This window comes from Alosa alosa, chromosome 22, assembly GCF_017589495.1.
Source record: "Alosa alosa isolate M-15738 ecotype Scorff River chromosome 22, AALO_Geno_1.1, whole genome shotgun sequence".
Lineage (NCBI taxonomy): Eukaryota > Metazoa > Chordata > Actinopteri > Clupeiformes > Clupeidae > Alosa > Alosa alosa.
The window spans coordinates 1,134,205-1,160,294 of NC_063210.1; the positions used below are offsets into that span (position 1 = coordinate 1,134,205).

At 38.9% G+C, this 26,090-nt stretch overlaps 1 protein-coding gene across 8 annotated transcripts in view; it reads left to right on the forward strand.

Annotated features, from left to right (window-relative positions):
• The window catches only part of ccdc57 (coiled-coil domain containing 57), a 120,905-nt gene that overhangs the window by 50,528 nt on the left and 44,287 nt on the right, over positions 1-26,090 (forward strand). For all 8 annotated transcript variants that reach the window (XM_048233079.1, XM_048233084.1, XM_048233080.1 and 5 more), the window contains 2 exons: positions 5,918-6,037; positions 15,712-15,889. In XM_048233079.1, coding sequence (XP_048089036.1) covers positions 5,918-6,037; positions 15,712-15,889 — 298 coding nt within the window. The remainder of the gene's footprint in view (positions 1-5,917; positions 6,038-15,711; positions 15,890-26,090) is intronic.

Consider the following 26,090-nt stretch of genomic DNA (forward strand, 5'->3'; position numbering starts at 1 on the left):
GAGTTACGGGTAGGAATGTCTTGGAATTTTCGTGTATGTTTTGAACGATTCATTCTAGAATAAGCGTATTAATAATGGGCTAGCGCGCGTCCTCCCTATTTGGGTTGGCAAATTAGCAAAGGCCAACTGTCAACAGCTGTCAGTTGTAGTCATGAACGCCCTCGAGAGGCAGGCAAATTTCCAAAATTTAAACAAGAAACAAATTAAGTGGACATCGGAGGAGCTTCCTGAGATGGTGGCGTCTTAGATCAAACGAAGAATATCAAGTCTGACGAGCTGGCCATATTTCTCCACAACAGGTAGCCTAGGCTAAACTTCATCTGCATCGCTAACTTCAGCTAAATATGTTAGGTTGGTTAGAGAGGTATTTTTTGTTTTCACTGTTTCCGTAATGTGTAGCTGGGTCATGGTTGAAGAAACGTTAAAGCAGCTGCAGGTCAACTAACGTTAGCTAAGTCTTAATTACATCTGGCAACCCAGAAGAGGCTCGCGTCTGGTAGTCTTGAGAACGTTCACCAGTGTTTTGATTTTGGCCTGCAGAACGTTCGGTAACAATCCTACAAATCGCACCTTTAATATGCAAGTTTTTTAGCTTAATTTACCTTCATTTAACAGCTTCAGAGTCATTGGGATGGTTATATGACTTTTTTCGGGTTGAATGGTGGCCGTCTCGCTTCCCCCTAGTGCCTGTGAGCGGGAAAAACCACCCTTGCAACTGTGGGCCGGCGGGCCGACGGCCTCAGTGTCAAGAAGTATAACGAGTGTAACAAATTGCTTTACTCCATTCAAATACACATACACGCCAGGCACCGGCTAGAAAAAGGTAGCGATGGAGTTTCTCAGACATTCGTGATGACAGAGCCAGCAAAAACAGAAAACAGTAAGGAAATTGCCAATACTGCATAGTTTACCTTTAATTAAATTTAGTGGGTTGTCCAGTTTTCATTATCAAACTTTGGGCGCTTGGTGCAAAAAGGTTGTTTTTATGTTTCTTAATCAGTCATGGGTGAAACATCCTTTAAACCAATGATAATGACATCTGTCATTCCCTTTAACAGCAAGCAGCACAACTTCAAACAGCGCAACGGTATTTTGATAGTCAGCGGCACATTTGAAGGAATTTGCTTGCACGTGAGACTGTATTGAACAGGTATTCCACTAAACCATGCCTGTTTAGCAGAGTATAGCCTACACGCATCTGCACTCCTCTATTATTTGAACAAAATGAAACTAACTTCACTGTGGTCTCATAGTCAACGACAAAGCAGTTCTACACAGTTAATTACTTTCACTATTGACTGACAAGGTTACCATCGAAAACATATCCTGAAAAAAGTAACACTTACCCCAATAATGTTCGAATGACTGAATAAAAATCCTAATGGTATTTATCCTGCAGGAGTTACTGCTTACATCTCGTGACAGAGGATCTTCAGCTGTGCTTTATATGCGCCTTTCTCTATAGACCAGGGTTTTCTTCTTCAGTGGCATAATGATGTTTAGAGGGTGTAAGATAGCGATTTTTGGATCATGCGCCAGACCACACCTTATGTTACACACACCCCTGGGCGCAAGGTTTAATAAAAGTAAGAAAAAATCCACTACTGACGGTTTAAGATAAGAATAAGCTTTGCGGTGCCGCGGTGCCGGATGCAAGATGGGGCCTAGGTGGATTTGGCTTACATAGAAGAATGATTATATTAAAAAGAACTCGATGCCTAATGATAATTATGGTGGAGAGTCTGTGATATTGTGTGGCGGTTTTTATGTCAAGGGCCCTGGGAACCTTATTAAAGGAGAATGTTATTAAAGGGTAAAAAGTGTGTGTGTGTGTGTGGGGGGGGGTAGCGAAGTGTCTACAAAGCTATGTTGTGGGGGCATCAGTTACACTGTTACCACTAGGGGCACTATAATTAGCAACACTTTCTCGTATCGACACCAAACTTGGTACGCGGACTTGTGACCACATCCTGAGGATGCACAATACATTTGGTGACGTTTGAGCGCATGCCGCGTACAATGTGAACCTGGCTTTAGGCTGTCGCTTTCGCTGAACTGTTTACTCTGTACTAGGGGTGTAAAGATTAACCGATCTGTATCGTATCCGTTTTTAACGTGTAAGATACGGCTACATCGATACGTGAAGCCCAGTATCGGAATAAAACTGAAATGAACTGGTCGTTATATCGATTTACTTGTTACGAATCGGTTCACAACCTTTTCTGCCTGCTCAGACTCTCAATTACGTTCCAAGCAGCGCGTTCATCCCACGTCCGGTTTTGAAACTATATGTGGCACGGAATTGTGGGTAATGCAGTTCGTTTTTGGCTACATTCATTGCCCAAAGTTGTCAAATGACCTCATTACCCATACATCTACTGCAACTTAAAGCACGTGACAACTCACACTCAGTCGTTTGTTTTACAGTTTTTACTCTTTTGTTTTTCAAAATCCAGCGCGAAATTAAACACAAAACAGCAACGATAGTCTGTAGAGTATAGCCTTACGTTTGATGAAGGGATTTCCTTAATGTTAAATAATAGTTTGGCCCTTGCTAAAACGATGCACAAATTATTAGCCAATTATTTTGTTCATATTCACTCAGACTTGTTGCATTATAGGTTTCTGCATTAGGTCTACCGTTGGAACAAAATAAACCCAGAGAGTTCATTGATATGTAGGCCTATTTTATTCTTGTAGGCTATATGAGAAAAGGCCAAGTGTCTTAAGCACTGTTTTATTTTATTTCGGTATTGTCTTACCTCAACAAGGCTACAGCTCCATAAAAACAATCAGATATAACTATAAAATCTATAAAGTCTAGAAAAAAATGTTGTATTTGGCTGCTGTGTTTGACTGAAATGTAGACTATTCTTTTTTCATTTCAATACAGTATATGAAACAAACCTCAGTTTAGATAATCATATTCACACATTTTTTTGCCTAATTGACAACCATGACCATGATAACTGATAATATAAAATTAATGTGCACCTTGAGCAAATGATAAAAAATCTTTCAGAATGCTTTCCATTCTTGAACTGCATCGAATTGCATCGAATCGCATCGCATCGCATCGAATCGTACTGAATTGTTTTTTATGAACATGTATCTTTTCTTGTATCGAATCGTGCCCATGTATCTAGATGCAAATCGTATCGTCTTTTACATGAGAGATTCACACCCCTACTCTGTACCATGAGTAATGGCGGGCGGCTTTATTTTGATGAGACTTGAGGATATGTGACGTCAACCCTTTCTCAATAATTTATGAGGGCAATGTAGATGTGTAAGGGGGGTGATAGGGGTGTACACTTCACTTTTGAAGTCACAGTTTGGTTCATTTTTGGTTTATAAAAAAATAAGATAGAATAAAAAACAGTATACTGATACAAGCTACTGCTAATAAGTACTCCAAGATTCTCAAATAATCAAATCAAACCCCTTTGTCCGTGTGACTGGCCTAGCATGCCCCTGGTGTTGTCTCATTAACACCAAGATTGATTTATTTTGGTGAGGAAGGCAGAATCTGGATGGTCACAAACATGCCCAGAACAGTTTGTCATCACATATTTTGCCACTCTGTTTTATTGAGGTGACTTAACATGCACAAAGATTAGACAACCTGATTCAAAGCTATGTGCCATTCTTCTATTCCTCTATTAGCCCTCTCCTATAGTGTCTTTTGGTTGGTTTACTGTGACAGGATAATGCTATGTCAATAAAAACGTATGTAAGGGATAATGGACGACACAGTGGTCTGTTAAGTAAGGGATAATGTATAGAACGCCGGTCATTATTGGGAAAAGCGGAGGGGTCTTGTTCCGCCCTGAAGGGACTTATTTTCCCAATAATGACCGGCGTTCTATACATTATCCCGCTTATTACACGGCTACTTGCCAAAACGAAACAATAAACTCCCCAGTCCCCACGATATGACTCTTTAGCCTACAGTACATAGCCTAGGCTATAGTCTATTTGTTATCGTTTCATCGTGGCTTTTGGTGAGAAACAAAAAGTTCGACAACAGCACACGCTGAACTTGAATCAAACATTCTTTAGAACATAGCTGATCAACCGTCTGCTTTCACTTTTGAATGAAGTTCCAGTCCTTGCATAGTGGTATGAAAGACGTGAAATAGAAGCACAAAGCCCATTTTCCTTGACAGCGGTCTGTTATACTTAGCAACGGTCTGTTATTGAGAATTTGCAGACCACCGAACGTTGGGAAGGCCCATTCAAGTGAATGGAGCATTCTGCAGCATTATAAAGAGCCGTGTAATAAAAGAAATTAATGCGCAGTCGAGGTTGTAATACGGCCCGACCCGCAGCGCTTTGTTCGGTGCAGCGGCAGACCAGATCTTGCGTCCTCAAGCAATTGAAAATAATGAGTTTCATAGCGCAGCGCTGTCGTTTGCATGTGTAATGTGAATCCCGCTTGATTCATGCATCCGGCCAGTTTATGGGTTCTTTTCCTTTGCTGAGCTGCTAGTTTTCCCCTAATGACAGACAGGCAAGACAAACATAATGCAACGCTAACATTAGCCTAGTGTATTTAAGACACTGACAGCAAATCTTTCCATCGCGACCACTGTCACAGATATGAAGTAGGGTTGCAAATTTACAGAAATGTTCTTAATCAACTTAAGATTTTAGATGAGTGACCGTGATCGTAGTCTTAAAGGGGAACTTGGCAACTATTTCAACGTAATAAACCCGTTTAGAAATCATTTGGATGGTTACATGACCTGTTCCGGTGAAAATGGTGACTTTTCCCGCTGCCCCTAGCGTCCCCAGGCAGAAAACCATCCTTGAAACATTGAGACTACCGTCCCAGAAAGAGAAGTGAGAAACAAGAAACTCGTTTTAAATCGTGTTTCTTACCTTATAACATCCACATTGTCTGCCGAACTTATGCTAACCGTTTTGCTAGCTTGTAAAGAAATCCATGTGATTTATTGTTACCTTTTTCCCCAGTTTGAAATAGCATAATGCACAATTTATCCAGCAAAGGGGGGAAATCCTGCCAAGTTTCCCTTTTAAATAGCTTTTTTGCTAGGGCCAGCGAAGGCTGGCAATTTGTTCAGATCTTTTACACAGATTTCACTGGAGCAGATCTTGCACACAACTATATGTCTCTAACACTCCACTTTCTTCAGGCCATAGCCTATATATAATATAATATGCTGTGTAACTGTAGGTTATGTATGTTTAGGTAGAGAATTATACATGTATTTTTATACAGACATGTGGTAATTAGTGTTTACTATACTTTTTATACTTACTTTTTTTTTTTTTTTACTTTTTTTTTATTCAGTTGACCGTTAACCTCAACAATATGGTGACTGATGCCAGAAGCAGCGGGCCTGCAGTCTTAAAAATATTGATTAGATCTTGACCTCAATATGGCATTCAGTGTCTTATATAGTGTGCCCGTGTGCATGTTTTGTACAATGGATGTTGCTCTGCAGGGTGTTCAATATGCATGCAATAACATTGACAGTTGGAGCATAGTTGTACAATTGGAGCTAGATACTGTACCTATTGGCAAGTAAAAGTAAGAAAACTACTGGTCATTACAGTAATTTCCTGTGTATTAGCCACATTGTGTATAAACCACAGGACAGTGTTTTGTACAAATAAAAAAAAAAACATGTAACTGCACCTCTATATTAACTGCAGTGCCTACTGTAATAGCCCAATGAAACATAATCAGATTGTGCTGTAATCATAAAGAAACATGAAAAAAAGAAAATAAATGTATTTCCATGTATAGCCCGCTCCTGTGTGTTAACCTCACAGCTGAAGAAATTTTGCAAAATCTATGTATAAACCTCGGTTAATATTCAGGAAATTATGATACGTTTTTTCATGTCAATATTTTAATTGTTTGAAATCCTCTGGTCTGTATTCTTAGGCAATGGCTGCACTGTTTGACAAGGACAAAGAATTGAAAGAGATGAAAGTCCTGCTGAATACATTCACCACAGAAAAGGCGCAGACCTTGGAGGGAAAACATCATGGATTACCAAATAAGGTGTTAAATAATAATCTATAAATATCTTTTAGATTGTGAACACCTCTATGTTGGGTGGCTGAAATAGGCCTCCCACCAGTTAGAGGGGCTTTATTATTTAATATTAGAGAAAAGGTTTTCCAATTACAAGATATGACATTGTGCCTCAATCATTCTTATTGTTTGTATAAGATTAGAAATAATAGGGATGAATCGCAGTTTCAAGTAGCAACGTCGTTTGTTAGAAATGTTGACAGGAAGATCTTTGAGAGTTCAAGGACCTAGAATGCTGCCCTCTAGTACTCCAGGAAACAGGGGTGTGTAGAAGTCCAGGAGACCAGGAGCCCTGTTCTATTTATTTGTATTCTTTATTGCAGTAGTAGTCTATGCTCAGAGCCTAAACTCGTCATTCAAAAAGAGAATATTAATTTTTAAGTATTGAAGTATTTGGAGCCTGAAACGAAGGAATACTTCAGTTAGAAATTCAACTGCCATTTGAAGAAAGATTCATTGATTTGTTACTAAGCCCAACCAGTCTACCAGAAAATGTCAATCTTGCACCAAACTACATTTTGGAGATGATCAGATGTGGCTGCAAGAGTGAAAATCCTTGTAGCTCTAACAGATGCAGTTGCTAGGTTAATGGTGCCTTGCACAATATTCTCTGCATGTTTTAGGGTAGGATGAGCCAGAACTGGACAATTATTAGAACTAATACTAGGAAAAGTGTGCATATTCAGAATTATTACAGGCAATATCTGAAATTATAAATTCATTACTTGACATAGAAAAGGGTTACATTTTCCCAATTTGAATGTATTGTCTGAATAACTATCACACTGCAAACTGTGTTTTAGTACATTCTATTTGAGTTAATTATTTGCTTTTCCTATTTTTTCCTTCATGATTTCGGCACATACTGTAGGGCTTTAATGGTTAATGTAGGACATTGTCCAAGGGATATCACTGGGCACCCTCCTAAATGTTAAAGAGCCACCCCAAGAGGTATATCCATTTCATGATTTTGGCACATTGGGCTTTTTCATATTTAAACATTAAATTACAGAAAACTTGTAATACAAATTTCCTGTGTAAAAGACTTTTCATCTAATATGTAAACACAATGAAAAAGTAATTTTGAACCTGGCTTCATCTAATGTTCTGATTTAGTTTTTTTAGTTTATGCAAATCAGCACATATTTAATTAGATTATGCTTAATTTGCATATTTAAACTTTATATTACAGATAACTTGTAATACATTTTCCATATTAATGTAAGTAATCAACTGGGGAAGTTTCATAGTGAGATCTGCTAGTTAATTTTTTTACCCTATTCACCTGTAGTGTCTCACCTTGTATTCAATACATTAAACAAGAAAGGGTTAATATACAAAATTGCCCAAGGGATATCACTGGGCACCCTCCTAAATCTTAAAGAGATACCCCTGGTCTACAAGATTCTGCAAAAAAAAAAACTTTAACCGACAAAACCAGGTCTGACCCCATGGCTGCCGGACTAGACCCTCTTTTGCCCAGCTTACCTGCAGCAGTTAACTTCCCTTCTGCTGCAGGACACCCACAATGCAACTACTGTACAGAATGCAAAATACAAGTCTTGACCCATTTATGCAGGATTTAACATGAACTATATGGAGCACTTTATTAACACCGTTACATTGGCACCCCTAGAAAATCGTATATCATAAAACTTATACAAATAATAGCCGAGTCCCAAATAGACGCCTGTCTCTTTTAAACGCCTGGCGTGGCTACAGGTTTGGGTTAAAGGCCAGTCTCAAATAAATGCCTGGTCTGTTATTTCGTTTCGGCTTCTACTGTAAAACCCGTCAGATTGTGTGTTTAAAGATTGTATCAGCGATTTCAGGCCCAAAAAAGGCCCAAACATAAATGATCACATTCATCTAATCTTTCCTAATGATCCGCTAGCTGTCTGCCCCATAAGCAGGCCATCAAGAAACCACGTCCCTGTAGGCAGCCTAGACTCCAAGATCTGTACACAAAAGCAATTGTGACCAGGCATGGAATTGAGGGTCACAAGTGCGTTTTGAGTTATTCACAGATTCTGAAAGTGTAGATTTTAAGCTTTCTAACAACGTCTTACACATGGAAATCCGATAACATTTGAAGAAGTTGTAGCCAATTTAAAGTATACACATCTCAAAGCTACAAGCTGAGAAATCATGCAAGAAAGTTTGCCTACTTTCTCCCTGAATCCATGGTAGGGGAACACAATGGTCCTCATTTGCATTACATTAAGGCCGGCTTTACACGACAACGCTCCCGGGTGAAACCGACAAAATATTTTATCAGATGTGCCTTTCGTTTAGACGGCGACAGCGTTTTGGGGGCTTAAAAACGCAAAAAAATGAAAACACCCTCCAGAGTGGAAATCTTAAAGACGCTCCACTGTCGCATTCCCGTCTAAAGGGTTGAAAACGCAAAAGTGTGCTCTGAGCTGCTCACGCTGAAGCATTGAGAACCTTGTAAGTGTACAGGCAGTTTATTAAAAAGAAACACATTACCTTTCACGTCTGGTTCACATACAGGCAGGCGCCTTGGGAAAACTCTGGGATGTGAAACACTACTACGGAGAGAAGTAGAAGGAAGTTTCACTGCCTGTACACTTACAAGGTTCTCAATGCTTCGGTTTACATGTAGAGACACTCATTATGCTACTGAAAGGACTCCTGAATAGCTATCATAAGCAGCTAAGGCAACTTGAATGTCCGACTGATGGAAATAATCCGACGTTTGTTGTTGTTTGGCTGTACTGTACATGGATATGACGTCAACGCGTATGTGAGGATAGCCAGCGTGAGCAGCTCAGAGTTGTATTTAAGTTTATAGCATTTATTTATTCACTCGTTTTGTTCAAGACTGTATATGTTCAAGAGTGAAGCCTATAAAACTTGCAATTGATTTCAAACCATTAGCATTGCTGTTTTAAATGTATGCTTTCATTATTCTCCAATTTCTGTAGGCAATCTATTTTTTTCTCTCGATGTTAAATTTGATGACTTTCAATGAAAATCCTGTAGATGGCGCTTGCCTATCGAACAGAAATCGTCTAGTATTGTCTTAATTTTACGACATATATCGTCTTTTCGTCAATCTACTGTTTTGGTCTACTTTTCTACCTCGTGCACGAGCAGAGATGAAGCTGAACTAAACTTCGCTTGAATAAACGAGGCCAAGATGCCGCTAACTTGTAGTGATGGGGACGAGGAGTCGAGACCGAGTCGAGACCAAGACCATAAAAAAAATTCAGTTTTAATATTCATAATTTAATACCACCCCAGTTAATAATCAACAGTTAGGCCTACAGACTAAGCTAGATTGGGAATTGTTTAGAGGAGCAGTCTTAACGTCTTAATATGGACTATGCTGACCTACAGACACTCATCGGCAGCAGAGCCATAGAGATAAAAAAACTGCTCTGACGGCAGTATCTTTGCATTGCACCATGGGATGTCATTTTCAAATAATGCCGGTCAACATTGCATTTTATTATTATTGTTGTTATGTGTTGTCTGTTTTTTTATATTTCTCGAGGATTCGGTCTGAAATTACGAGTCCTTCTCCTCCCACTGTGGTCCGAGACCGAGTCAAGACCGAGTCTTTGAAGGAACGAGTCCGAGACGAGACTGAGAAAGCAGAAATTGGTCTCGAGACCGGACTCGAGTACTACATCACTACTAACTTGAGTTAATGGAACGACTTCAGCCCCAAGTGAAAGTCTACGCTAGTTCAAGCCAGGCTATTTCTGTAAAACGCCGCCTTTATTAGCGAGGTTGATGGACGGTGTTGGGAGTAATGCGTTACAAAAGTAATGTAATTACCAGAGGTGGGACCAAGTCACTGTTTGGCAAGTCACAAGTAAGTCCCAAGTCTTAGCAGTCAAGTCCAAGTCAAGTCCCAAGTAAATACAGAGAAGGGCAAGTCAAGTCCAAGTCAAGTCACATCAAAGCCAAGTCGAGTCCAAGTCCAAGTCCCAATCTTTTTCAAGTCCTGAGCAAGTCATCAGGTACTCTTCTTAATAATGACTATCGATCATAATTTTAGCACTTCCATGTAATCCACAGTATTTTTTATATAAATACAGATTAAAATATGTTCAATGTTTCTGTCTTGTAATCTTTTACGACATATGCATGCGCATACCTGTGTAATATACACATGTGCATACCTGAGTAATCTGTACAAAACGGATAGCTACATGACACTCAGCACAGCTGCAAATATATATATTGTTTTTCCAAATTGCGGAGCCCACTGTAAGGATGAGTAATAATTTGACTGATGGCATTTCACTGCGCTATGCCACAGATTTGCCTGCAAACTATTATTATTATTATTATTATTATTATTATATATTATAGGTATTATATTATTATTAGGCTGTCTGCCAGTGGCGACTCATAAGGGAAGCCAAGGTCAACACTTTTATATTATTTAAAAGATAATAATGACAGTAATTTTGTTTTAAAGTATTAATTTCTTAAGAAATACTACACATTTGATGCTGTTTATCTCATTTGTAAATGGTGCACTGTCACTTTAAGCCCATTGTGTGCCACTGTCCACACGTTCTCATAATGATCTTTTTTTACCAGCTCCATTCAAATATAGCCTATGGCTAGTCCACAAACTCAAACATTGTTTGTGCCACATGTATAGCACAATATTAACAATTATAAGCATGATATTAAGTTGGCACAAACAGCTTTCATTCCTTTGGAAAGAGAAGCATGTATGACATGATGCTTGCTTGACATTTTCTGTTTGCAATTAAAAGTGAATTATGAGCCTGGTAGCCAGTAGCCACCTAGCTACAGTAGCTGAGTGGAATGTGTTTCAGTCGGCATATCATGTGCTTCATGTAAATAAATTATTGAATACTTCAAGACTCACCAGTTCCATTACCATCACCACCAGTTCCAAGGCAAAGACAACTCTTCATATTCTTGTCCACTTTTCAAATCAGTAGGCTAGTGAGAACCGGATAAATTCGCAATCTCCTAATCTCGTATTTGTTGCCTTCACAATTTCCTTTTATACGTTTCTTATATTTAACAATGTTTGAATTTAAGGCAGCTGTGGTCTACTGGTTAGCACTTCGGACCTGTAACCGGAGGGTTGCCGGTTCGAACCCGACCAGTAGGCTCGGCTGAAGTGCCCTTGAGCAAGGCACCTAACCCCTCACTGCTCCCCGAGCGCCGCTGTTGATGCAGGCAGCTCACTGCGCCGGGATTAGTGTGTGCTTCACCTCACTGTGTGTTCACTGTGTGCTGAGTGTGTTTCACTTATTCACGGATTGGGATAAATGCAGAGACCAAATTTCCCTCACGGGATCAAAAGAGTATATAAGCCAGCTGGAACCTACTCGTTTTCTCTCCCTCTCGTGCATGCTTAGATGCGTTCTTAATTAAATGCAGTAGGCTAAGTTCAAGTTGGATCTTAATGGAGAGGACTAGAAAAATATCATCTTTATGTAACATGCTGTTGGTGCATTTTGACATTAAACATTCTCTAACAAGAGTGCAAATCAGTTTGCAGTAAAGCTACTAGTTATCGGCGAAATGTTGGTCCTTCCTCGGTCTCTTGGTGCCCTACACACAGTGCGTAACGCGTGTGGAGGTAGCGGCAGCACTGAACTGTGCTCTGGCCGCTTGTCTCCGCTATTTTTTTATTTATTTATTTATTTTTTAGTCGCGGAGGGAAAACGTCTCTGGGGTGACTGGTCCACGATCAGGAAATTTAGTTTTTGATTCGAGACATGTCAAGTCATCACAAGCCAAAAAGGCAAAGTCCGAGTCAAGTCTCGAGTGAATAGTATTCAAGTCCAAGTCGAGTCGCAAGTCATGCCGAATGAAGTCATTAAAATCATGACTCGAGTCTGACTCGAGTCCAAGTCATGTGACTCGAGTCCACATGTCTGGTAATTACTGTAATATATTGCTATTTGCAGTAACGCGGTAATGTAAGGCATTATTAAAAAAAAATGGGTAATATTTTACTCGGTACAAACTTCAGTAACGCGCGTTACAATGCATTTTAACCCGAAATTAAGTGGTTTTTTTTTTTTTTTTATACATATTATAAAACACCACCGCTTGAGAACAACAGAGAAGAAAAAAATCGCTCATAATAGTAGAACGTTATCTCCTGATACTAGTTGAAGATGACTGTGGCTGCAGCAGACTTCAAGTCGGATTATTTGCTGGATAGACATAAGCCTAAAACTTATTATTTTCAGCTTGTCAGACACAAGGATATGAAGAACATAATAGTTAAGTAAGTGCACTTTGTGTGCGAAACCGAAAGATCTCTCTATGCCTCCATGAAAAATAGCACAAGTAGTTTAATGAAACATCTAAAGTGGTGCCATGCTAATCTTTTTTTGATTCTTGTTAAAACACAAACTATGCTCTTAGTAGTGCATGTCAGCTTTATGCTGTGAACTTGAATTAAAGAGAATAAAGGGATAGAAATGCAGAAAAAGATTGTGTAGCATGGCAATGCACTACACTACTACAATTGCACTACCACCATGACACTCATTCACACAGAGCACCTTAGAGCACCTTACCATACCTTACTATGCACAGAGAATCACAGGCTCAGTCCCTGCCTCAGTCATTGCAAAGCGCTCTGATTTATTAATCACCACTATGTGGATACTGTTTTTAGAATTGATTTAGATTAAGTGTTAGTATAATTTGTAATTTTGTTATTTGTATTTTAGTATATTTTTATATATTGTATTAAGTGTTAGTATAATTTGTATTTTAGTATATTTAGCATATTCTTTATCTTCTACTGTCCTTACTGCTTAGTTGTGTTTTTATATTATATACTTTAATTACTCTTCTGCTGTTAAAGAATGTGTTTGTCTTGTATGTATGCTGCTGAGATCCCCTCTGGGGATCAATAAAGTATCTATCTATCTATCTATCTATCTATCTATCTAATGCCACCGCTCCCACCACCCGCATCATGCACTTTGCGTATAGGGCACCAAAGGACAGAGGGGGCACCCAAATATAGCCAATGAAAAGTAGCTTTACTGCAAACGGCGTTTCACTCAATAACGTTTACAATGTCAAAATGCACTAACACCATGTTACATGCAAGTTTGATACTTTTTGGGTTCTCTCAATCTCCACCACGTAGTACTAGAATGGAATTGGTGGGTCTTCAATAATTCGTTTTCCAAGCATTTCATGAAGCACATGATATGCCGAGTCGACTGAAACGCATTCCATTCAGATAGCTAGGTGGCTACCAGGCACCTAATTCACTTTTAATTGCAAAAAGAAATGTGAAGCAACATGTCATTGCACACTTCCATTTCCAAAGCAATGAAGGCTGCTTATAACAACTTAACATTGTGCATATTATTGTTAATATTGTGCTATCAATGTAACTTAAATAAACAAGAGCTGGCAAAAGGGCATTATGAGAACGTAAAGATAAATGTTGTTAAAGTGACAGTGCACCATTTATAAGTAAAACAGCATTTCTTCAGAAATTAATGTTTAAAAACACACAGTAATGGTCTTAAATTATAAGCCTTTTTATTTTACTTTAGGTGTTTGAGTTATAGTTTAAATGTCACTCACTCAAAGCCACTCACTTAGGGCACCGAAATGGCCAGCTGGCCACCATCTTGACATTTCTTTATGTAAGCTTTGATTTAGGCTCTCTGTTGATTTTAATGAGAAGGCCTAGGCCTTAAAGTTACAGTATTTCTATCATAATTTACCAGACTTTGACCTTTTGTCGGTTTTTAACAAAATTCTGACTATGATTGTTCCTTGTATTGCATCATGAGCACTGCTCCTATTGCATTCCTAGCTCAATCATTATGCTATACCACATCTCCCTCCATTGGAAGAGCAATGAGCTGCATTGAGCGTAATAAACTGCATTTAGAATGACAAATCCATATTTCTAGATATTTTGGTAACTTAAAAGTAATGCAATAGTAGTGTAATGCCTTACAATTCAGAGACAGTAATATTATAATGTAACAAATTACTTTGAAATGACAGTAATACATAATACATTACGATTTTAAAGTAACTTGCCCAACACTGTTGATGGAATACCCCCCCTGGTCTCAATTGCTACCAACAAGGGTTGGCAACCCACTCAAAGGCAAAATAAAGTGTTTCAACCAATAACCGACGAGATGCACGTTTAGGAGAGTTTTAAATGCACGGGAGGGAGGGGGAGGGAGTAGCAAGCTAGCTCTCTGTTTTGTTTGAACATCAACAGAAGTGACGTATCCCCGCTATCGCTGATACAACCTTTAAAGCCTAGTTCACACCAAAGATTTGCATTGAGATGAAACCATTGCAGAAAGGAGTTGCGGCGGTGTGAAGTAGATGATGCACGCCATTGCAAATCATTCACCATGTCTAGTCACAGTTGCAAGGTTTTAGAATGTTGCATCAAGTTGCTGGTTTATAGAATGTTGCAACTGATCTCGTCGCGAATCTTTGGTGTGAATTGGGCTTAAGCCAGTATGGTGCAGACTGTGCACGCTAACGTTATGATTAGATGGCATTAAAAGACTGCGGTGGAGAAGCAGATGACATTATTATATCAAAAAGATGACATTATTGTCTATGTCCTTTTTGTAGCTAAGTATGGATTTACGAGATTTGCAGATCACATTCTGTTTTTGTTTGCATTTTACACAATGTCCCAACTTTTTCTGATTTGGGGTTGTAAACGAAATCAGATCTTTCTGATCAGTCTCCAAAAGTGCCTCTTGAGTGTTAATTATTACTGACATATGCTGACAGCTCTCATTGCAGTTCTAATCAGTAAAATTTGACCGAGTTAGCAACAGTATAAGGGGTGCAGATTATTGTACAGATATTGATTTTTTTCAGCAGATTCTAGGCTACCCAAATCTGCCATAATTGTATGTATTAATACTTGCATTGATTTAATTTTTTTTTTTTAAAAAATAAAAATACAAAAAGCCTATTATACAAATTCTTATATTTTGACATGTATCTCACCACTGCAAGCTGGCGGCTCGACTTGCCTTTCATGTGTGTGTAGGGCAGACTGTCCTGAATCTGGCAATATCATTGCCATCGTGGAGGGATTCTCTGGGGCTGAGCAAATGTGAAAAATATGTGGTGTGTGCCTTACGGAAATAAATGCCATTTTTTTAGCCCTATGAGCCCTATCTATGTTTGGCCATTCTCACTACCTTTAGTTATAAGCTTTTATCCTGGTCATTGTAAGTGTCATTTATTTTATATATTTTTTTCAGTACAGTTTAGGCTACCCAAATCTGCCAACATTTCATAAATTAGTACTTACATTGATTTGATTTTGATTTTTAAACATCTCGCTGCGATGAACAGTTCCGGAGCAATGTAACAGAGAAGGAAGGGTGTGTTTTATCGGGTTAATGTCGGTGCTGCTGTTCGCATTGCTTTAGGGCTGTCCCAAAAGGAAGGGTAACCCAGAAGGAAGCTGGAAGCTTGAAAAAACTTCAGTAAACAACTTCCATAAAATGGAAGCAGAAGTGTGTATGCCAACGCATATCAGTTAAGTTTTTGAGGGCCCCCATGAGGAACCTAGCAAGTACTGTAGGGTGACCTGATAACACCTCATGACTATTGCTTTAATGTGTGGTGATTTGCAGCAGACTCCTGAACTCGGTCATGCCACCTCAGAGATTTACAAGCTGCAGAAGCAGAATGCAAGTCTGCGTGCTGTGGTTGCTGAAATGAGAAAAGAGATGGAGAACCTAACTAGAGAGCTTTCTCCCACACCGACGGTCAGCCACACTGAGAACAAGAAAATGCAATATTGCCCAACAGGTGAGTCCTCCAATGGAACACATCTTATTTCAGCAACGGTTGTCATAAAACCACTTGCCATTGTAGAGGGATAGTCAGGATAGGGAAAAAGGTAGTGGTAAATGCTAGATAAAGCATGTCCAGTTGTTAGTAGTGCTAAGAGAGTAGGTAATCTCCTATATTAGACTAGAATATTAGAAATACTTTTTCCTGTGTCATTCCGCTTTATTACACATAACTCTACTTGATTGACATGTTCAATACTTATTTTCCCTGCTGTATCTATGGCCGCGATGACAGAGAGCCAAGAAACCATCCGTAAAAGGCAGAGAGTGTCCAAAGTTGTGGGATCATTTCAAACTTAGAAAAGAATACAAGGTGAAATGTGTCCACTGCAAAGCAGAACTGGCATACCACAACAGTACGTCAACGATGATTCAACATCTGACCCAAAAGCATCCAGTTGTTAACACCAGCTCACCAAGCGTAGCCGACACAAGGCAACGTAAACATTGCTGTTAGCTGATTTAATGTACTAGCGCTAGTTAGAACGTACGGTATGTGTGGAAACACACACACACCCTCCCGAGTGTTAGGTTACCCCACCTATTAGGCCTAACCCAGACATAATTATTATTGCTTATTTGGTAGTAATGGTAAATGCTGCAGATGCATACATCTACATAAATGTTTACAGCATGACATTTGTTGTGCATATTAATAAATTGCACTTAATAACGCAAAATATTTTTATCCAATTACTCCATTAATTGATTAAATAATTGATAGAATTCTCAATTCTAAAAAGAATCAATAGCTGCAGCCCTAGATATAAATGTGTAGCTTCTCTAGCGACAAGCTTTTTGCTGTAAACAAATGTAACCTAAGTGCGCTCAGGTCACGTGAATGAATAGGCACCTGTCCATAATTGTATAAAGCCCACCCGGATGATTCCATTGGTCCGCGCATTTCTCAAGTTTTCAAAGGGGCTTGTCAATGGACCAAATCCAGACCGAACCTCCCAAACTCAAATTTTGTGGGCGGGGCTAAGTTCGGGCTGGCTTTCCAGGCTACATAGGCCTATGACATCTTCAAAAATATCTGAAAACTTTTTTTCTTTGCTTTCAGCCCTGAGCAATGTCCAAACCATAATGTCAAAAAGAAAGAACCCATGTAGATTGCACACACCCAATGGATCTTACTGTAATTGCAAGTAAAATAGCCATATGTAATTAGAGTGCATGAAAATGCAATCTACTGTTATCTGATTTCTTATTATTATAGTGCATGAAAATGCACTATACTGTTCTTCCAAGTCTTTTTATTACAGTGCATGAAAATGCACTGTACTGTTCTTCCTAGGCTTCTTCTTCTTCTTAGGGATCGATATATCGGGCCGATATTTGCGTTTTTTAAGTGTATCGGCATCGGCCAATAAACGGCTGCGTTCGCCGATATTTTTCCCCCCGCATTATTTACATACAGGCTGTTGCTGGAGATGCTGCAATTCACATGCAGAGTGCCCCTTCCCCACTAGCAGAGTGCTGAAGGCATGCTCTTCAAGACAACAGTAAACATCTTTTATGATCTGAAATATTGCCATACTTTGAAAGTGGAAGCAAGTTTGTGGGTCCAAATGGAAAACGCAAATGATTGATTGATAGATAGATAGATACTTTATTTAATGCTGAATGCCTCATCTATAAAGCTGCTTGCCATTGTATTTAGGGAGCTGCAAATAGCTAAGTTGTAGGTTATCCATATGCATGTGGTAGCTGTTACGAACACTGGTCATATGATTAAGTAATGCCAACGTTGTTCGTGGTATTTGTGGGAGTTTTATTCAGTGACCGCTGGCTGAGTTTTGGACGCGTGTGGTGTTTGTGTGTCTCCCTACCTGAATGCCTCGTCTATAAAACTGCTTTCCATTGTATTTAGGGAGCTGCAAATTTGCTAAGTTGTAGGCTATCCGTAGACTATGTAGGCCTATGCGGTAGCGGTAGCTGTTACGAACACTGGCGAATCATATGATTAAGTAGCCTAATGCCGACGTTGTTCCGTGGTATTTGTGGGAGTTTAATTCAGCGACCACCTGGCTGAGTTTTGGACACGTGTGGTGTGTGTGTGTGTCTCTCCCTACCCCTCTCCCTTTGAGCTGGGCGGAGTTGCCATCGCAGTGATATCAGAGCTTTAACAATGAGAGACGTGTTAAACGTTGTGGAATATTAATTCGTGTTAACGTTTATCATGTACCAGACATAAATGTACCGTGTATGCCTTGTGTTTAGAGCTGTTTGCTAACGTTATCATTATCAATCCAGTTCAATGGTAGTTGAGTTTTCGTCAGCTGCCAAACAGAAGTTTGTGTGTGCGTCTGGTCTGTCTCATTCAGTGGGACACATGCATCACAGCGATATGAGAGTGCTGCGGTACCTGAAGGAGCGCTTTTAAAACTTTGAGAGATATGTTTTTATACCTTTAAACGTTGATGCCGTTTAGAACAGAAACATCTGACGCCACGTTATTTTCCTCTGCTGATTTATGTTCTGTGGTTGACAAATCTGGCAGCTCTTTTTAGAAAATAAAATTGAAACCATGCAGTCTTAAATTACAAATCAAGCACTTTATTTCAGCTACTTTTCAGGCTCATTGTTTTCTTAAATTATTTAAATGTGTTGACAGGACATTTTATGATGACCTGAATTATGTCTAATAATATGTCAGCAAGCAATGCATCATCAAGGCTGTGTTGTAGGATGTTGATGAAAGCCTTCTACCCTTGCACAGTTAACCATATATGTAGTGCACCCATCCATAAGTTCAATAAATGTTAAATTGAGACTTATAACATTTGTTATCATCATTTGTGTAATTATGTGTCATTTGTATGATGTAAATTGAGGGACCAAAAGCAGTATCGGCTCCAAATATCAGCTCAAGAAAATTTGGCAGCCTGTATCGGTCATCGGCTAAGGCTGATGGAAAAAAATCGGTATCGGTATCGGCACTAAAAAATCCATATCGGTCGATCCCTACTTCTTCTTATTAGAGTGCATGAAAATGCATTCTACTGTTATCCGAATTATTCTTAATTAGAGTGCATGAAAATGCACTCTATTGTTATCCGATTTCTTATTATTTTTCTTCTAACGCTTTTTGTGCGTTTAATACAGCTTCAACTGTTTAACGTAGAAACTTCATTCAAACTGTGTTGCGTAGACCTTACTTATGTGACTTCAGCTATGTATTTTTCAACTTTGTAACTTTTATACTTTTTAAATTATTAATTAAAAACTACTAAAATTTCCCCATAGACTTAACATTGGATTATGACATCACAATAGCAACTAGAAAACGCAATTTCAGGGAATTACCAGTGCATGAAAATGCAAAACATATGGTGTGAAATATATTGTTAAAACAGATGATGTGCTAATTGGCAACCAACATGATGAGGTTTAATATAGTTGAAATGACTGAACTAGGTAGATGAGGTTTAATATAGTTGGAATGACTGAACTAGGTAGATGAGGTTTAATATAGCCTGGCCACCTGGCCTAGGATTCTAATTGCTTAACGGCAGTCTTAATAGAGCCATATTGTATGCTTAAAGCCTGAGACAGAGTATATAGTTAAAAAATGTAGATAGTGTAATGGATGTTGATAGACAGAAAGTTTAATGGATGTTGATGGATAGTTTAATGGGTGGATGAGTGAATGGTTTGAAGAGGATGAATGGATAGAAAGTTGGATGAAATGTGCCTTATATCCTTGTAGAATGGAGAGACACAGAGAGAGTTGGCCTAGTTCAGCAGAAAGCAGTTGATACAGGTGCAATCAGTTGAACTGATTCTTTGATGGGGCCTAGATGAGCAGCTGGAAGTTAATACAGGTGCAAATCAAGTTAATTAGTCCATTGTGATGTCATCAGCCTAATGTTAAGTCTATGGGACAATTTTGAGTAGTTTTTAATAAATAGTTTAAAAAGTATAAAAGTTACAAAGTTGAAAAATACAAAGCCCCATGTCCTAAGGAAGACCTACGCAACATAGTTTGAATTAAGTTTCTACGTTAAACGGTTGAAGCTGCATTAACTGCGTTAGAAGAAGAATAATAACTATAAAAGCATACAGTGCATGAAAATGCACAAATGCAGTGCATGAAAATGCAAAAATGCAAAGATGTGAAATTGAATTCAGATGTAAAGTAAGAGATTCAATTTATAATATAGTTCATGCACCACAATGAGGGAGTAAGAGAGAGAGAGAAATTTAGTTTTAACATCCAATGTCATTTTCCTTCATATGGTATCAAATGAGATCAGTAAAAAAATATATGGATTGTTTGTTTAATTGATTAATGCAATATATAATTTTAAAGGTTATGATTTGTAGACAAACTTCTATTTCAAATTGTCAGTGTGTCAGCTAGTTGGGGTTGATTGGACAGCCCTTAAAAGATGGCGTTAGTTCAGTGCCTTTTGAGCCCGCCAGCATTGGTTGTGTGAGAGCCATGGATGGCTGTGTGTAGTGTGTACAGTATGTTTTATGTTGGGTCTTGTCCTCAGCTGCTGTCATGCTGTGAGATCTTGACCTGCTCATTTTAAAGGTACGGTAAGGTTAAAGTGGTAGTGTGTGCTGAGTGCCGCAACTACTCTCCCAGTGGGGAGATTGAGTGACTATGATGTAGCACATCCTGGCCTAGTGTGGCAAAAAGGCTCCTCGCGGGGAGTTTGTGTGGCCATTTTATAGCCTGGATGGCTTGTTTGTTTGTTTGTTGATTGTTACGGTATGTGTACATTGTCATGGGCCAAGCCTACAATTACCTTAGCTTTGTTATTGTCCGTTTGAACTTTTATTTTGATTTATCAATAAACCGGTCAATTCATTCATTTACTTCCTTGTTTGTGTTTTCTACTTTTCTCTTTAAGTTAACTAGTTACGCAACCAAGGTTGGTAGTTTGGTAGGTCAAATGTTCCAAACAGTCTTCTTTTGCTTTATTCATTATTTGCTGACACGTTTTCATGCATTGTTGGTGTTTCTGGATTGAACTTTTAGTTTAAATCAGCAGAATTCTTCATTTTGGACTTCAGTTAGATGTTTGTCCCACTACATTATCAACATGATTACATTAAATTGGTTGTTCATACAGTGTTCTATTAGCATACTGCATATTTACCTATTATGTTGTATTGCACCTCTGGACTGTCATCTAGTTGTCTCGTTGCAATTAAATGCTATGCGGATTCTAAAAAAACAAGAATTGCCCTTAATAATGCCGAAAAGCAAAAGTTACTTTATTAGTTTCCCCAGGGAGAAATTTGACCTGGTCACCAGGAAAATTTCTGCAATAAATGCTAAACAGATACACAACCAGCACAAAAAAAAAAAAAAAAAAAAAAAAAAAGTTAAAGGGAAAATGTTCAGTAAACATTTGGGCTACTCAAAATGTGCTGTGTAAATTGCCATCCTTCATGTATTCTTCTATTCTACCATATATGTTACAAACTTTCATAAACATCCATGCATTCAGTCTTACAAATACCTTAATTTATTAATTCATAAATATATACATATATTCAATCATAGATATGCATTAATTCCTGTATTCATAACCATACTGTACATACAGTCATAAACATACATTCATTCATACATTCATTGACATACATTCACTGAAAGGGAGAAATGAGTGTTTATACCTATTATATTTGCACAAAGGAACCCTGTAATGTCTAACAATCAATCTTTAGTAGTGAGTCTGAGACACTCAAGAAGATATTTGCAAGTAAAAAGGCTTTATTGAGCTTGACTATCAATTAAAATTGTGCCAGTATGTTTTGGTCAAAGAACAATCAATCTAGCAATCAATATTCAAATTTATTTTATTTTAGTTAACTCTGCATAATATACTTTGTGTAACTTGTTTAATGTTCATCTGTATTTGTCAGCTCCACTATAAAGGCACAACTCTTCCATGAATACCTCCTCTCCTTGTGCTTTTGACAACCTCAAACACTGTTGTCTTCTCTTCATTGTAGTTTAAATTTTGTTTTAATGCTGTAGTTATAACTGCTGTTTAAAAGTTTAAATGTTACAATTCTTGAATGTTAATAGCTTAAATGTTATTATATTGTTGTAGTTATAGCTCTGTATCTTAAATATTTAAATGCTTCAATGTTAATAGCTTAAATGTTATTCTATTGCTATAAGTCGCTTTGGACAAATGCATCTGCCAAATTAATTAATGTTATCATACTTCTTGACACACCATGCACATCGATATTTCATACATTGTGTCTAACCTAATTCTGAAGCTGATATAATGGATTGGAGGAATGTAAATGATGATGTATTTAAATTAATGAAGAATACAGAAAACAGGATCATGATGACTGTAATATGTTTGTAGAACACCTGAATGGGCACAGTGCTGAGGATCAGAGATGAAGATGTTATCCAACAATGTGTTATTCTCAGTGCTGGAGGTAGTAATGAGATTTGTGAATCCTTTTGACTGGAACAACTCATAGATTGGCTTCCTTCCATTGGTCAACATGTCCTCATTAAAATCCCCACAGACTATAACTGGACTATCAGCAATAACATGTAAAGACTCCAGTAGATGGCAGAGATTTGGCAAAAATAGATTTGTGTTGTAATCCAGCGGTCTGTAAATCACTGCAATTAATAGTGGAACTGGAGCAACAACTTTCAATACCAGGAATTCGAGATCAGTCACACCCTGTATGTATGGCATGTGATGGGCTAGAACATGGCTTTTTACAAACATAGCAACTCCCCCACCATTTTTCTGTGCAAAATGTGAAAGAGTAGTGTATGACACATGTCTATTGCGCTTATACATTTGATAGTTCTCCAACTGGATATTTTCTGGGACAAATGTGCCAAAAAGGTGTGTTTCAGTAAAGCACAAAATATCTGCGAGGCACAGTTCATGATGTCTCTTCACGTCATCGATGTGGGCTGACAGTCCTTCAGTGTTGTGATGGACCAGTGTTAAAGATGGTGATCTCAGAGTGGGGAGACCGTGAAGAAGGGACATGGTGTTTCCAAATTCAACTTTTTGCATACTGTCCACAGAAACCGTGACTTCTGGATCAGCATATATTTGGTTTTCATCAAAATCAACTATGCGTAGACCATGTAGTGAGGTCGTTCTGCTGAGAGAGCAACGTTATGCCATACCAGGTTCAAATATGCGCTGCAACGAGACCACTGCAGAAACTGTCGTCATGCCTTGACATTTGTGTATGGTACAACCAAAGGCTAGAGTCATTGGAAATTGGTGACGAACCACACCCTTTTTACTAAGAGGTTCCTCTACTCTTTCAATGTACACCAAATTGTCCGGTCCTTCTGGTCCTTTATTGCGATGTCTTTGCCCTGCATTGGGACTGTCCAATTCAACACCAAGCATTTTTACAAGTGATCTGCCATCTTGGTCGTGATAAACAATTTTACCAATCTTTCCAAATGAACCATTCACCAGTCCATCTTCCACATCTATGTTTCTCATGAGCATCACACGGGCACCGTTAGCAACTTGTAGTCTGTCTGGTAAATCCCCTTTACGTCCTTCAAAAGGTGCTCTCTGCCTTTCCATCCGACCAGTTTGTAGATCTTTCTTATAGTCATGTGCATCAATGTTGACCAGTTCAGAGTATAGAGCAGATATTGTGTTTGCATTGTGTTGGTTTACTTGTTTAATTGTAGCAAAAATATGCAGAATGTCTTTGGGACAGTCATCAGCTTGACTTATGGCCTGGCCAAGTAGAGCTCTGTCTGCTTCAGATAATGCCTCTCCTTTGCGTTTCACCCTTATCCTGTTGAGCAGCTCAGCAAATGGCACATCATCTTTCTGGCGCATGATTTCTGTGAGAGTGACTACTTGGAATCGATCTTTCCAGATATCAAGAACATGATTCTCAAACACACAGAGAGGTTTGGCTTTACCAGGGGGACTTATCTGGTTGAAATCACCACAGGCCAGGATTGAGACTCCGCCAAAGGGTTTCTTGCTGCCTTTGATTTCTTGCAGTCTCCAATTGACATATGCAAAGAGTGATTTTGATATCATGGACACTTCATCAATGACAATTATTTCAACATTGGACAAGGTTGCTCTCACTTCATCTAGACGGTTTCCAAGGCACTGATAAGGTGGTTTAAGGCTTCTTGGCAGTTTCAGGACAGAATGCAGTGTCTTATGCCAGATATGTTAAAAGCTGCTGTGCCGGTAAATGCTGTGAGAAGGACAGTGGGCATGGACATGTCTCTTTCCTCTGTGATGCGGGGTAACTTGTGGAGTATCTTTGATGCCTCTGTGTAGATGCATTTGATAAGGTGAGATTTGCCAGTTCCAGCTCCACCAGTGACAAAGTAAAAAAACTGATCGGCACTCTGTCCACACACTCGTCTCATGCACCACTTACGCACTGTATAGAATATAGATGCCTGCGTTTGATTTAGATTTTGATACATGTTACAGACTACAGTAGGGTCTATTTGAGGAGCCTCAAACATTGGTGCTGCACTTCCTCTGTCTGTGGTACTTGAGCTATATTCAGGAATGTCATCCCGTTCATTCATTTCGTCTGGATTTATTTCCTCATGCTCAGAAATGCACTCAAGCCGAAGAAGCTCTGTCTCAGGTGCAAGTGTTGTCCATGCATCCTCCATAGGTCCATTTTCTTCTATGTTCTCAATAGCTTTCTCTATTGCATCACTGTTCTTTTCAAATTGTGACCTGTTCTCCATGACAACAGAAACTACTCTCTCATTATAGTCTCTTCCAGGAAGACGTATAGAACCTGATGTGTAAAATGACTCATATGTTGGAAAACCTCTGGGTTTCAGCTGTGAATCTGAACGATAAGGGAGGTACAGTTTGAGCAATGTGCCATAGAATTTCTCTGGAGCTTTTTGCTCAGAAAATCGGGCGTATCTGATAATGGCAGGCTTTCCTTTTCGTTAAGCTTCTGAATGAAGCCCATTTCATTTTGAAGTGGCAAAACCTTTTTTCCTTCTTTCTGCCTTCCATACACAACTCTATAAGTGGAAGCAAACTCTGCCATAAACATTGTCACAAACTCTGGTGTATCTGGTCTGTTTTTGTATTTATCTGCCATTCCGGACATCCAAACATTCTCTGAATCAGGGATTCTGTCATTCAGGTACCTTAAAGGGACGCTCATTTTCAAAGCATTGTCATCAGTGGGTATAAATATCACGTTTCGAGAGCAAGACTTCAGTTTCAAGCTACAGACTCGTGCAACAGCCTCTTGAACACTAGCCTCTCTGTTTTTGGAGTATGCTTGCATGATTTGTTTCATTTCCTCACAGTCAGAGAGGTATTGGATTGAGAAGCATCAGAGACAACTCTTTTCAAATACTCACTCATCTCATGTTCAGCTTTGGAAATGTATGACAAGATGTACATCAGACAGGAATAAGGGTTCAGGATGAACTGAATATCAATGTTTGCATTCCAGGCCCTTAACAAATGTTCATTATAGCCATTAATCCAGCAGTCCTTTGGTTGACGTTTCATTACCAGCACACTGGACGTTGTTAATGAACTGACACAGTTTAGGTATTCCTCATAGCCTAAGTTGCATTGGGCAAGTAGCTGTGGGATGCTTTCAAATGATGTTGTTGGATTATTCATCAATTCCCATAAAGGCCTCAGCTTAGTTTTGGCGTCTTCAGGAGACATGGAAGAGCGGTCATGATCAGATTCATCGTCAGATTCGTCCATGAGCTCTGCTGGCATTGGGCGTGTTATAAATGTGCTCTCGACAGGCAGTTTCGGAAATCCAAACCGACAGTGCTTATTTCTTTTCTTACATGACTTGGAGTGCCTTTTGCTGTGGGTTTACACCTCTGTCACTATTTTGAAAAGCTCAGGGTCTGTATTTGGGTCAGGCAGCTGACATGTTATGTACTTGTCCACAAATTCACACACTTTCTCATCTGGGTCCTCCTCAAATACAGGTGCGTTGTTACACCAAACCAACATATGTATATGAGGCGAACCTCTAGCTTGATACTCCACTCGAAAAAAGTAGTCAATGACCTCACCGATGGGCTGTGCTGGTGACAAAATTAGGTGTCTGAGAAGTGCATCAACACGCTTGTCAAACATGCGCATGGTGGTGACAGGGTTGCTACGTAGAATCTCACATTTTGATGCCCAGTC